The 13,565-nt window shown below is 41.1% G+C and overlaps 1 protein-coding gene across 2 annotated transcripts in view; it reads right to left on the reverse strand.

Moving 5' to 3' along the window:
• Positions 1–13,565, reverse strand: part of arfgef1 (ADP-ribosylation factor guanine nucleotide-exchange factor 1 (brefeldin A-inhibited)) — a 327,463-nt gene that overhangs the window by 112,923 nt on the left and 200,975 nt on the right. For both annotated transcript variants that reach the window (XM_068031959.1, XM_068031958.1), the window contains 7 exons: positions 13,160–13,311; positions 8,426–8,554; positions 6,967–7,125; positions 4,573–4,723; positions 3,381–3,480; positions 379–419; positions 120–289 (listed from right to left, as the gene is read on the reverse strand). In XM_068031959.1, coding sequence (XP_067888060.1) covers positions 120–289; positions 379–419; positions 3,381–3,480; positions 4,573–4,723; positions 6,967–7,125; positions 8,426–8,554; positions 13,160–13,311 — 902 coding nt within the window. The remainder of the gene's footprint in view (positions 1–119; positions 290–378; positions 420–3,380; positions 3,481–4,572; positions 4,724–6,966; positions 7,126–8,425; positions 8,555–13,159; positions 13,312–13,565) is intronic.

The raw sequence follows: 13,565 nt of genomic DNA on the forward strand, positions 1-13,565 counted from the left end.
CAATTATTACTCAAGCTAATAAACCATTAAAAATAATTATGCAAACATCCTAAAAGACTTCTATTTACACAAGTAAATATGCACAATTAATAAGGTCAAGATTACTTTCAGAAAATTACCTTATTAAAATGGTCACCAATGACCTCCCATATTCTGGACCACTGTAGCCTGATTCGGCCCATGTTATAATAGGATATTTCAACTATCTTCTGAAGGCTGAACATTCGTGGATGTGTTGGTGAGGCTAACTCATCCATGGACACAGCACAAAGCCAGCGCACAAAATCGACTGCAAATAAAAAATATAGTTTGTTATTCAATATGTCAGTAGAATAAGCTGACATATTAATACTAAAAATATTGAATATTAAGGCATACCAATAGCATTTCCATCCAGTCTTGTGGATCCTGTGAAAATTCTGGAATACAAAAAAAGGTAAGTTTTCCATTTTGAGCATTATATATGAAATCATGTAAATATGGCTCTCTGAATCATATGTACCATAGGCCAGCAAATAGTGGGAAGGAGGTAGAGCAGACAAGTTTGCAGAAAGATGCAAGAACTGTACTGTAATGCTAAATGAGACTTCAATTATCCTAATATAGCCTGAATAAATAACAGTGTACAGGGTAAAGATGGGAAGGAATACCTGAAATTTGTACAAGACAACTTTCTTGATTAGCATATTTCCAGACCAACAATGAAGAAAGCGGTGCTAGATCTAGTTCTGGGGAATGAAGTGAGGCAAGTGGAGCATGTTTCATGGAGCAATATTTGTTAAACAGTGATCACAATATCATTAGATTTAGAATAATTATGAAAAAGACCAAGAAAAATCAAATGTGAAAAATCTCTACTCGGGAGGGATAATTTTAGTGAGTTGAAAAGGAATCTGGAGGAGAATTAAAGAGGCAGTTCGAGTACAGACTAGTCACATCTCCATGAGGGGGGGAAAGGAAGGGCATCCAAAGCTAGAGCTCCCCGAATGACTGAAGATTTTTTAAAATCCTTTCATGGGATGTGGGCAGAGAGTAAAATTCTGCAGAAAAGGAGGCATGAAAAATTTTGGGTTCATAATTCAGCAGAAAACCAAGCTGAGCACAAAAAATTACGGGTGGGCACGGCTGGGATATTAAACAATTACTTTGCATCTGTCTTCTCTAAAGAGTAGGATGCTGCCAAAGTTGCAGTAAAGAAGGAGGCAGTAGAGAAATTGGGAAGGAGAAAAGTGGATTAAGAGGAGACACTAAAAAGGTTCGCAGCACTCAAAGTAGAAAAAAAGTCATTAGAGATAAAGTCAGAACAAAACTAATTGACACTTGGGAAAATATGGATTAATAAATGAAAGCCATATTTTGTTAAAGGCAAATCATGTTTGATTGATTTGTTTGAGTTTTTTGATGAAGAAAAACAGACGGTTGGTGAGGGTAGTGCAGTTGATGTACATATGGACTTTCAAAAGGTGCTTGAGAAAGTACCACATAATAAACTTGTAACCAAAATTGGAACCGATGGGATTAAGTGGGGATAGATACCAAATAGGCCAAGCGGCAGAAAGTAAAGAGTAGTAATGAACAGTTGCTTTTCAGACAAGGGACAGAGTACTCGTTTTGATATATATAGATACATGTACTGGATTTGGGTATACATGGCATAATTTCAAAGTTTGCAGATGACACAAAACTCAAATATTAGTAAACAGTGAGGAGGATTCCAACAGACTTCAGGAGGACATAAAAAGAGGAGTGAAATGGGGAAGAACATGGCAGATGAAATTTAACAATGAAAGGTGTGAAGTGATTCACTTTGGTAGGAAGAATGGAGAGAGGCAATTAAAACTAAATGATACAATTTTATAGGAGGTGCAGGAACAGAGAAGCCTGGGGCTATCTAATATACATCTCTTTGACAGTGGCAATACAAATTGAGAAAGTTGTTAAAAGGGCATACAGGATCCTTGGCTTTATAAATAAAGGCATTGAGCACAAAAGCAAGAAAGTCATGCTAGGCCTTTATAAAACATTGGTTAGGTTCCAGTTACAGTATTGTGGTCAATTATGGGTTCCATACTTTAAGAAGGATGTTAAGGCCTTAGATAACAAGAGGAGATTCATGAGAATGGTGCCAGGTAGGAAAGAGGTCATTTATGTGGAGAGACTAAAGAAACTGGGGCTGTTCTCCTTGAGGCAGAAAAGGTTTAGAGGCATTTGATAGATGTGATTGAAATCATGAAGGGCTTTGATAGAGAAAGCAAGGAGAAACTGTTTCCAGTGGCAGACAGGTCAGTAACCAGTGGCACAAGTTTTTTTTTGTTCTTCTTGGTAATTTGGTAAGGTAATTTCAAAAGAACCAGAAGTGACATGAAGAAACATTTTTTTTGTTCAGCAATTTGATTGCACTGCCTGAAAAAGTGATGGAAGCAAATTCAATAACAACTATCAAAAGGGAATTGGGTTAGTACTTGAAGTGGAAAAACTTGCAGGACAATGTGGAAAGAGCAGGGGAGTGGAAATAATTGGATAGCTCTTTCAAAGAGTGTGCATAGGCAACAATAGGCCAAATGGCCACTTTCTGTGCTGTATCATTCTATGATTCTGTAACTAGCTGAAACCAAGGACACAGGAGAAAAATGACAGCCTTTTCCAAATGCACGTATTTTCATTAACAGTATAACTCAATTTTTTTCTTTTCAAGTAAACATCAATGATATCGATTTACTTTTGTTTAGTGCTCAAAAACCTATTAATCCACCTCTTGGTTCTGCTCACATTCTAAGCAGTAAGGACTAAATTAAATAACATCCAGTAAGGTTCCAAAAAAGTTTTAGCTGCATCATGATTTAATTTACTAAATGACACAATCACAGCATAGTGATTGTAATACAAATGAAGTGATTGTTTTATTTTTGCCAACATGCTTGTCAGATTTACAATTACTTTATAGCAATTCAAAAATTATACAAAATTAAAAATGTAAGTTTTCAGAGGTTTACATTCTTGCTATCGAATACATCCAAATCAACAAGCTCTGGGATTCCCTTCCTAAACCTCTCGGCTTCTCTAATGCGCTTTCCGCCTTTAAGACGCTCCTCAAACCATACCCCTTTGACCATCTGTCCTAATATCTCATGTTGTTCAAAGTCAAATTTTGTTTGACAACACTCCTGTGAAGTGCCTTGGGACATTTTACTATGTTAAAGGCGCTATATAAATGCATGTTGTTACTGTTGCTAGGTGCACTGAAATATTTAAGGGCTTTGTAATCAAAGGAGCTAGATCAAATGTCAGATATTAAATGACAATAAAGTCATGGGATGAGTTGCACTAAGTGCACCAAATGAACCACAAAACAAGTAAATCTGAAATAAAATTGGTCCTACCTGTCAACTGCAACAACAACACTCTGAGAGCTTGTCTCACCAATAGATTCCTGGATACTGGCTATTTGTTTTCGATCCACAGTCCCACCAACCAGAGTGCCTGAGCAAACATAGAAGGCAACAGCCTTGGATTAATTGTTCAGTGCTGCATTTGTGAAACAAAATTTAATCTGTACTTGCAAACAATTCTAAAGGAAGTAGCAATTACAGAGAATTACAAATACATGGCATGATTAAACAGATGATTACATAGATAATGATGTTAAAATTAACAAGCAATAGCCAGAATGGAAATAGGTTTTGCCAGCCTCAATTGAGGCCTCTCAGAACAAACCTATAGAGAACAAAACTAGCCCAGATTCAAATGTTTTGTCAACAGAAAATGTACAGAAAATAATGTTCTCTGCTACAGATTCTATAATTATAGAAACTATTTAACAAGTGCCCTAGCGCAAAATATGAAGTGTCAGTTTGGCTCAGTTGGTAGGACTCCTGTTTGAATTTAGGATGTCTTGAAGACATGATAAAACACTAGAGAAATGCAAGTTCTTTTTTTCCAGGACAACTTTATTGAACCATCCCTTCAATTTACTGCAGTTCCACTTCCAGTCTGATATATTGGTCCCTCAGAAGCCATACTCAGCTGGAAACTTCTTTTAAGATTCATCCTTCTTGAGCCTCTTAAGCACTTCTCAAATGTTTGCCTTTTCCCCTTGCTGTCTATAGGGAAGTGGATGCAGCCCAAGACAAAAATGAAGACAGCAAGAATAAGATTCAGTTGCTTGGGGTGGGTAAACAGCAGAACTGCCTGCATATGAAAGTAAAGGAGCACGAGGAATGTCAGGCAGTGAACAAGTGAGCGACAGCCACTGAAAAAGCCAAGGACTGCAACAAACGTGGAGTTTCAGTATGCAGAGTTTGATAGGGAAGGGACTTAATGTAACCAATGTTCCCACTAAGTTGCACATGTGCTCAGCTGTGCAGAAGTGTGGAGGCCTTGCTCAGTGTTAAATACTGCGCGTGCGGGCAAGCAAAAAAATTTAAAGGTATCATGCATTGAAAAATCTGGCTGCACATAACAATGAAATTTTAAAGGGAACATTGACAATAACTGCAAACCCAAAGAAAGTGCAATATGGTTGCGGCATAATTTATTCCAACCATATTCAAGTGATAAAGAAAACCAACTTACCCAATCCCAGACCCAGAAATTCGTCGGCTGTCTGATCTCTAGATCCAGAAACTGATCCTTCTCTACCTCGAACTGTCCCAGAAATGTAACGTGCTTTTACTCCAGTACCTATTAACTGGGCCAGTTCCAGCTGACTGATACACTTTAAGATCTATGAATATTTACAGGTAAAAGAGGGCAAATTTACAAAGTATTTCCAATAGCTGACAAAATTAAAATAATAATAAAGTAATTTAAACATTTTGCAACAGATTTCTGAAGCACTCTGATTTACTTCAAAGTCAGTCAAATTACACTGTGTAGTCTAGCACAGTTAATCTGTATTTATTAATTAATTTATCTGAGAAATTAATACACAGATAAAAGAGAAATAGGTTTTCTAATGTACAATCATGGATAAAAATGCCTCTGCTAAAATGAATATCCTAGACTGATAAAAAGTGTACACTGGCATTTACATGGTGAGAGCTATAATTGAAGAACATATCAACTGATGCATAACTGATGTGGGCGGCACAGTGGCGCAGTGGTTAGCACCGCAGCCTCATAGCTGCAGCGACTCGGGTTCAATTCTGGGTACTGCCTGTGTGGAGTTTGCAAGTTCTCCCTGTGTCTGCGTGGATTTCCTCCGGGTGCTCCGGTTTCCTCCCACAGCCAAAAGACTTGCAGGTTGATAGGTAAATTGGCCATTATAAATTGCCCCTAGTATAGGTAGGTGGTAGGGGAATATAGGGACAGGTGGGGATGTGGTAGGAATATGGGATTAGTGTAGGATTAGTATAAATGGGTGGTTAATGGTCGGCACAGACTCGGTGGGCTGAAGGGCCTGTTTCAGTGCTGTATCTCTAAATCGAAATCTAAAAAATACGCAGATTACCAATTGTCAAACAAATATCATAAAACAGTAAAAAAAGTAAAATCAATGCCAGAGACCAGATCAATCCTTATTCATCAAAACCTGTCTTCAATTACCCATCATTTAAAAGACAGCAGTGATGCTCGTCTTTGAAAATCTAAGTATTGCTCCAGGATACACTAAGTGTGCTGTGCCACATAATAGTAGAATATGGTTCGTAACCGATTCCTCCAACAGCAAATTATTACTCTCAACCTTGTTATATGCAGGACAATAAACTTCCCAACAGCGCTGTAAGGTTGGAGGCCAAGTACACATAAGCCATCAGTTAAGAGAGCTATTGGCCACCCCTTGCCTACCAGCCTGGCCAGGTTTCCCCTTGCACTACCACACACCCTTCTGACCTCCCCCTAAGAGTTATTGGCTCTCTTAGGGGGAGGCCAGAAGGGTGTGTGGTAGTGCAAAGGGAAACCTGGCCAGGTTGGTAGGCAAGGGGTGGCGTTGCAGGGGAGGGAGTGGGATTGGCGGGAGCAGAGATTTTGCCGAATTTAATGGCAATACCGCATAAGTGTTTTCTGGTTTCCTGCCCAGCAGACGTCCAAAATGAACAGATTGGCCATGGATCTCCAAACTCTCCGCACTGTTCTACGCCCCCCATCAATGTCTCCCTGATTCCCAATCTCCCCATGCCCCCAAGGCCCCCATCGCTCCTTCCATCCTCTCTCTGTCTATGGCCTAGTACCTCTCAATCTCACTGGCTGTGGTACTGAAATGTATTTCAAAAATGGTAATCAGGTCCTACCGGTTAATTCAACAGGACCTAAGGGAAATGCAGTCTTTCGGGTTTCCCTACTGAACTGCTCCCCTTCTCCCCCCCTCCCTGTTAATATCAGGGTCTTGAGAGCAAATTCAAGTCACAGATTGACTGTTAAGTATTTTACAGCAATGCAAATTTAAAATTTGATTCTATTTAATAAAATTTGTTAACCTTCCTATTTGGTTATGTGCTGGATAGCTCATGCAAGAAAGGATGCAGGGTTACTGACTGACAATTGCCCAGTGTACCTACCTAGCTTTACTATAACCACCAAAGAACAAACATGTCAAAAGTAATTTTGGTCGAAGTTAGACTGCACATTTAGCACAAACAGTCAATCCATGTTTAAAGGCATAATTCCAATCAATTACAAACCTTAACGAATGAAAGAATATGTGATGAAAAACAAATCTGTTAATTCTCACAGCAATGAGGCAATTACAGCTGTCTGAAACTTGGAAACATCAGACAACTGACTCTTTTTCATGTAAAAACCTGCTAGCCCAACCAGTCACTGTATAGCTATGTTAATGCTCCAAGGAGTGTTTCACATAGCGCATAATTATAAATAAAAGGTCAGAACAGTTCAATACATAAATATTGATGAAAAGCTAATAAGTTTAAAAATTCCACCTCAAAAGTATCTAATTCAATGGAAGTAGACATGCTTTTCCCAGACTCAGAGAGGAAGCACAGTAGTAAGTATGAAGACATCTCATACCTCATGCCAGGAGGTCCCAAGATAGTTGCCGTCTGTGTGAGCCACTGTGATGAGAGTTTTGATAGTATCGATGTTCTTTTGCTTCATTTCAGTGATACCAGAACTGGCTGTTAATAAAGTAAATCGAGCAAGGGCCTGCACATAGGCATCTCTTTCAAGCTGTTAATGCAATTGTTGTAATTAAAGGTAATTTACAATGTAAAACAAAATAAATTTTAGTTTATGGTGTCAATGCTCAACTTGTCAGCAATGCTCACATCTCATGAACAAAAACAAAAATAGTAAACTACACATTAGAAGTTGCTTTTCCCCTAAAACTAAAACATTTTCTTTCTATTTAACGAGAATGATGTTTTCCAATCTGATGAGCATCATCTGTATAATGGATCATTGAGTTCCATAAAGCACTGATTTAACTATGGTAAGTCATGGTACAGTACATATTTTTCTTGCAATCTAAGATTTTGATTTTCTATGCTGAAGATACTGCATTTAATATTAACACATTTTAACCAATTGGATCAAGCTATTTAGCAAACCTGCAATAAACCACCTAACTGCAAAACAAACCAAAAGTTCATACGAACATATGAATTAGGAGCATGAGTAGCCCACTTGGCCCCTCGAGCCTGCTCTGCCATTCAATAAGATCATGGCTGATCTGATTGTAACCTTGACTCCACATTCCTGCCTACCCCCAATAACCTTTCACCCCCTTGCTTATCAAGAATCTATCTACTTCTGCTTTAAAAATATTCAAAGACTCTATTTCCACTGCCTTTTGAGGAAGAGTTCCAAAGACTCATGATCCTCAGAAAAAAATTCTCCTCATCTCGGTCTTAAATGGGCAAGTCCTTATTTTTTAAATGGCGACCCCTAGTTCTAGACTCTCCCACAAGAGGAGACATCCTTTCCACATTCACCCTGTCAAGACCACTCAGGATCTTATATATTTCAATCAAGTCACCTTTTCCTCTTCTAAACCCCAGCGGATGCAAGCCTAGCCCGTCCAACCTTTTCTCATAAGACAACCCGCCCATTCCAGGTATTAATCTAGCTTCACAATTTATCCAAACTTTTCTTTGTTTTACACAGATAGCACCCAGGTAACCATGTTTTTAAAAGACAGTTTGAGCAGCTTTAAAAATGTCAATGACATAGTATTAAACAAAATACGCCATACAAAGTTAACAAATCCTCCTCACCAAAGGTGGGAACACTGTGACATGCTCAGAGCAAACATAGTTTAAACAGGTGCCTTTTTTTTAAGCTGAAGTCAAATTTGGGTGAATGCCAGATAGCTCATTAACATTGTAGCATAAAATGCTGTTTGGTCCAACTCAATACCAATTCCTGGTGATTTAGAAATTACAACATAAACCTACCCTTACAAATGATACCCATAATGTTAAATTTCCTTGGAAAAATAGACTAGTTTATACAAGGCTGCTGGTATTACCTGAATATTGAAGATGCAAGCCGTCCGAATGGCACATCGTATGCCCTCTAGGCAAAGAAATGCCACCTCTGTATCATCACAATCTTGTAAGCCTACACTGAAAGCTGCCAAAAATGGTGTCCAAGCCAACTGTGAAACAGAATATTTCCTTTTAAAATTTTTTAATGAAAAAACAAAATAACAGCACAGGTCTCCAACTGACATTTCTAATGTACCATTTCCACCACTAAGCTTTAACGGCATGTAACTCTCAAAGGCACTGCAAAATATAGAAGTAATTCCACCTTTATAGTCCTTATTTCACAACATAGTCAAAATGTACTTTTCCGTACATATCAGGAATTAAAGGAAATAAAAACAGAAAATAATATAAACACCTGGGTCAGGCATTAACTGTGGAGAGAAAAACAGTTCATGGGGGAACTTTTATCCTGGTGGCATGGGGCTTAACATCAGGAGAAATCGACGTTGAGATCTCCGTGTCGCCTCTTCCTGAAGGTCCGCTTCGTGCCAATCTGGCACTTAACTGGCCTGCAGCAGGCCTTACATATGATAGAGGACCTCATTGCCGGAAGTCCTGCCCTTGGAGAGCTGCCAGCCAGAGGCCAGCAGTTGCAGTGCCATTGGCCGCTGCTGGAAGTGACCATAGTGGACGCCAAGGAGCTTTGCTGGTGCCAGGCCTCAGGTAGGGCAGGGTGGGAAGGGTTTTGCGGGGTAGGGGGTTGTGGGGGAGGGGGGGTCAGCAGCAAGGGCAGGGATTGGCCCTAAGGGAGACCACCACCCCCCCCCCACCCCCTTCCTGAGGCTGGGTCCCTCATTCAGGCACTGTGCCTTTGAACGAGGGACCCCCCCACCCCACCCACACCCCCCCCCCCGCAACCCACCACCACCACCCCTTGGAGCTGGCACCGTTTTCCGTGGCGTGCACAGCTGCAGCAGGAAGAGGCATTTAATAGGGGGTTAATTATCCAGTTAAGGACCTCAATTGGCAGCAGGGAAAGCCATTCACAGGACTTCCCGCCTCAGACTAAATTTTGGTGGAGGCGGGATGTTGGTGGTAACTCCCCTACCACCATCCAGCTCAATTTTATGCTCTCCCCGCCTCCAAACCTGCCACAGGAGGAGAGCATAAAAGTCCCCCCAATGTTTCAGGTTGATGACCTTTCTTTACAACTGGAAGTAGTTAGAGATTTAAGAGTTTATAACCAAGTACTGTTAAATCTCCAGTATTTTATGTCTTTATTTCAGATTTCCAGCATCCACAGTACATTGCTTTTGTTTTACAGGATGTAAAGTAGTTACTTTAAATAGATCCCAGGAGTAAAGGATAAAACAACAGGAAAGACCATAAAAGGGGATTACAAAAAAGATTAACAGGAGACATAACTCTTTTTTTAAATGCTGAGAGAAATGGAGAATGCAGATGCAAGCAAGTTATCCTAATTTGAAATTTGAGTGCTGACAGAGAATTTCAGTGGAAAATAATCAAAACATGACCTCACAGGAGATGAGCTTTGTTCTTGCTACACAAAACTGAATATATGGAATAGACTCACATCAAATGGCATTAATGTGTGTCAAACCTTTTAAGAATGTGCTGTATAATTAACAAGTTTGAGGTTGAAAGACAGATTCAGATGATCAAACACACTATGGGACATAATGGCTCCTGAGCTGCTAAAGCCATGTGCATGCCAAATCAAAGATGAATAATGTCAAATTCAAGATTAGATATTCTGAAAGTTTATTCAATTTACTTTCTGAGCGATGGAATAAAGAGAAAATGTCGCAATACTTTTCTTCCAGATGTTACATGGGTTGAGTAGAGACTAAAGGCCTGCTCAGGTCAGGAAAAAAACCCCAACAGAACCACATCGGGCCCAGAGACCGACCCGGCCCGAGTTCCTCCATTTTTTCCCGCTCCCGAACCGACCCAACCACCGGAATGTTCATTTTATCTACCTTCCGATTCCGAATCGGTTTCTTTTTAAACAACCTTTCAAGTCCAATTAACACTGCGTATGTCCAACCCGGACCCAGCCCCAGCCCGACCCAGAACCGGCCCAGACCAAACCCAAAAGACGGACCCAGAGGAGCAACCCGACCCAAACCCGACATATGTCGTCGGGTCCCGTAGGGTAGCAGTCCTTTAGTAGAGACCATAATAGAGCACATGATGATGATGCATCTGTCCATGACAGTATTGGTAAGTGTGAACACTGCACAGTCCTTGTGGAGACTCACCATCATGTTGTGGAGCACCAGCATCGTGCTAAATGGGACAGATTTCAAACAGATCTAGCAACTCAAAACTGGGCATCTATGAGGCACTGTGGGCCATCAGCAGTAGAATTTATTCAACCAGAATGTGTAACCTCATGGCCCAGCCTATCCCCCACTCTACCACTACCATCAAGCTGGGGGACCAACCCTGGTTCAATGAATTGTGCAGAAGGGTATGCCAGGAGCAGCACCTGGCATACCTAAAAATGGAGTGTCAGCTATAACACAGGACAAACAGTGGAAACAGCATGCAATAGACAGGGCTAAGCGATCCCACAACCAACAGCTCAGATCTAAACTCTGCAATCCTGCCACATCCAGTCATGAATGGTGATGGACAATTAAACAACTAACAAGAGGAGGAGGCCCCACAAATATCCCCATCCACAATGATGGGGGAGCACAGCACATCAGTGCAAAACAGCCAGAAGTGCCGAGTGGACGATCCATCTCGGCCTCATCCTGAGGTCCCCAGCATCACAGATGCCAGTCTTCAGCCAATCTGATTCAAAACGTGATATCAAGAAACAGCTGAAGGTACTGGATACTGCAAAGACTGACAACATTCCAGCAATAGTACTGAAGACTTGTGCTCCAGAATTAGCCATGGCCCTAACCAAGCTGTTCCAGTACAGCTACAATACTCGCATCTACCCGGCAATGTGGAAAATTGCCTAGTTATGTCCTATCCACAAAAAGCAGGACAAATCCAACCTGGACAATTACTGCCCTATCAGTCTACTCTTGATCATCAGCAAAGTGATGGAAGGGGATGTCGATAGTGCTATCCAGCAGCACTTGCTTAGCAATAACCTGCTCATTAACGCTCAGTTTGGGTTCCGCCAGGGCCACTCTGCTCCTAACCTCTTTACAACCGTGGTCCAAACATGAACAGAAGAGCTGACCTCCAGAAGCGAGGTGAGTACGACTGCCTTTGACATCAAGACAGCATTTGACTGAGTACGGCATCAAGCAGCCCCAGCAAAACTGGAGTCAATGGGAATCAGGGGGAAAACTCCGCTGGTTGGAGTCATACCTAGCACAAGAGATGGTTGTGGTTGTTGCAGGTCAATCAACACAGTGCCAAGACATCTCTGCAGCAGTTCCTGAGGGTAGTGTCCTCGGCTCAACCATCTTCAGCTGCTTCATCAATGACATTCCCTCCATCAGAAGGTCAGAAGTGGGGATTTTTGCTGATGATTGCACAATATTCAGCACCATTTGTGACTCCTCAGATACTGATGCAGTCTGTGTCCAGATGCAGCAAGAAGTGGACGACATCCAGGCTTGGGCTGATAAGCATTAAGTAACATTCAAGCCACACAAGTGGCAGGCAATGACCATTTCAAACAAAAGAGAATCTAACCAGCTCCTCTTGATATTCAATGACATTACCATTGCTAAATGCCCCACTAACGTCCTATGGGTTTCCACTGCCCAGAAACTGAACTGGACCAGCCACATAAATACCGTGGCTCCAAGAGCAGGTCAGAGGCTAGGAATTCTACTGCAACTAACGCATCTCCTGCCTCCCCAATGCCTGTCCACCATCTACAACGCACAAGTCACGAGTGTGATGGAATACTCTCCACTTGCCTGGATGGGTGCAGCTCCAACAACACTCAAGCAGCTCGACACCATCCAGGACAAAGCAGTCCGCTTAACTGGCACCCCACCATTACCTTCAACACCGACACAGTGGCAGCAGGGTGCACCATCTACAAGATGCACTGCAGCAACTCACCAAGGCTCCTTCAACAGCACCTTCCAAATCCGTGTCCTCTACCACCTAGAAGGACAACAGCAGCAGATGCATGGGACCATCACCTGCAAGTTTCCCTCCAAACCACACATCATCCTGACTTGGAACGATATCACCGTTCCTTCCTCGGTCAAACTCCTGGAACTCCCTTCCCAACAGCACGGTTGGTGTACCTACATCCCAAGGACTGCAGCAGTTCAAGGCAGCAGCTCACCACCACCTTTTCAAGTCCGTCTGTCTTGATATGAATCTTTGCATAATTACTTGAAATAATATTTTTGTATTGTGATTTATTTCAGGTTATAAGAAGTCTTAATGGATTATAAATAGTTACAGAAAGCAATATTTTTAGGGAAGTCTTATTCAAATAACGAATTAATGATGATATGACAGTGGCAAGGAAACTGAAGTGCTCAACATCAAGTTCAAGTTTCAGAGTTTTGTTCACTTAAAGCCGCTGGTTTCATTGTGTTCACAACTCATCATGGGAGCAGCACTAAATTTAATCATGGAGAAATCTGTTGTTCAGGGTGCTGGGGAAGTAAATTGCACTGGGGTTGGTTGGGAAGAGGAGAATGCACTTAAAAACAGGAGATTTGTGAAAGGAGATAAGAAAATGGCAGGGTTTACTCAACTGTGAATAAAAGACATTTAGCGATACACATTTCTGTCAGAAACTAATAACTTACTTTAAACATTGGCCTAACATGATCCAAGTGTGTAGCACTGGTAAAAGGTGCCTGTACATGGCTTACAGCCTCCATGAGGGCCTTAGCAGTTTTAGCCATTTGCTCCATCTCCAGGTTATATAAAAGTCTCCGCTGTTTCTCACTGGCTACATCTGCAAGTATTGAAAGTAATAAAATTCCATTTATTTAAAAACGAACAAGTTAGATACTGGGATATTTGTGAAATTAACAATTTTTCAGGATGGGACAATTCCTTGAAAAAAATACTCTTAGGAATGGCAACAAGGCTTTTAATTCTAATGATTGCAAATCATAGATGAAAAGCTTGAGCTATTTATAACTGGCATCTGAACCCTAAAGCTACACCACAGCTTCAATGTAACTCCAGAGTTTTGTTTTATACTAT

Source organism: Heterodontus francisci, chromosome 5, assembly GCF_036365525.1.
Source record: "Heterodontus francisci isolate sHetFra1 chromosome 5, sHetFra1.hap1, whole genome shotgun sequence".
Lineage (NCBI taxonomy): Eukaryota > Metazoa > Chordata > Chondrichthyes > Heterodontiformes > Heterodontidae > Heterodontus > Heterodontus francisci.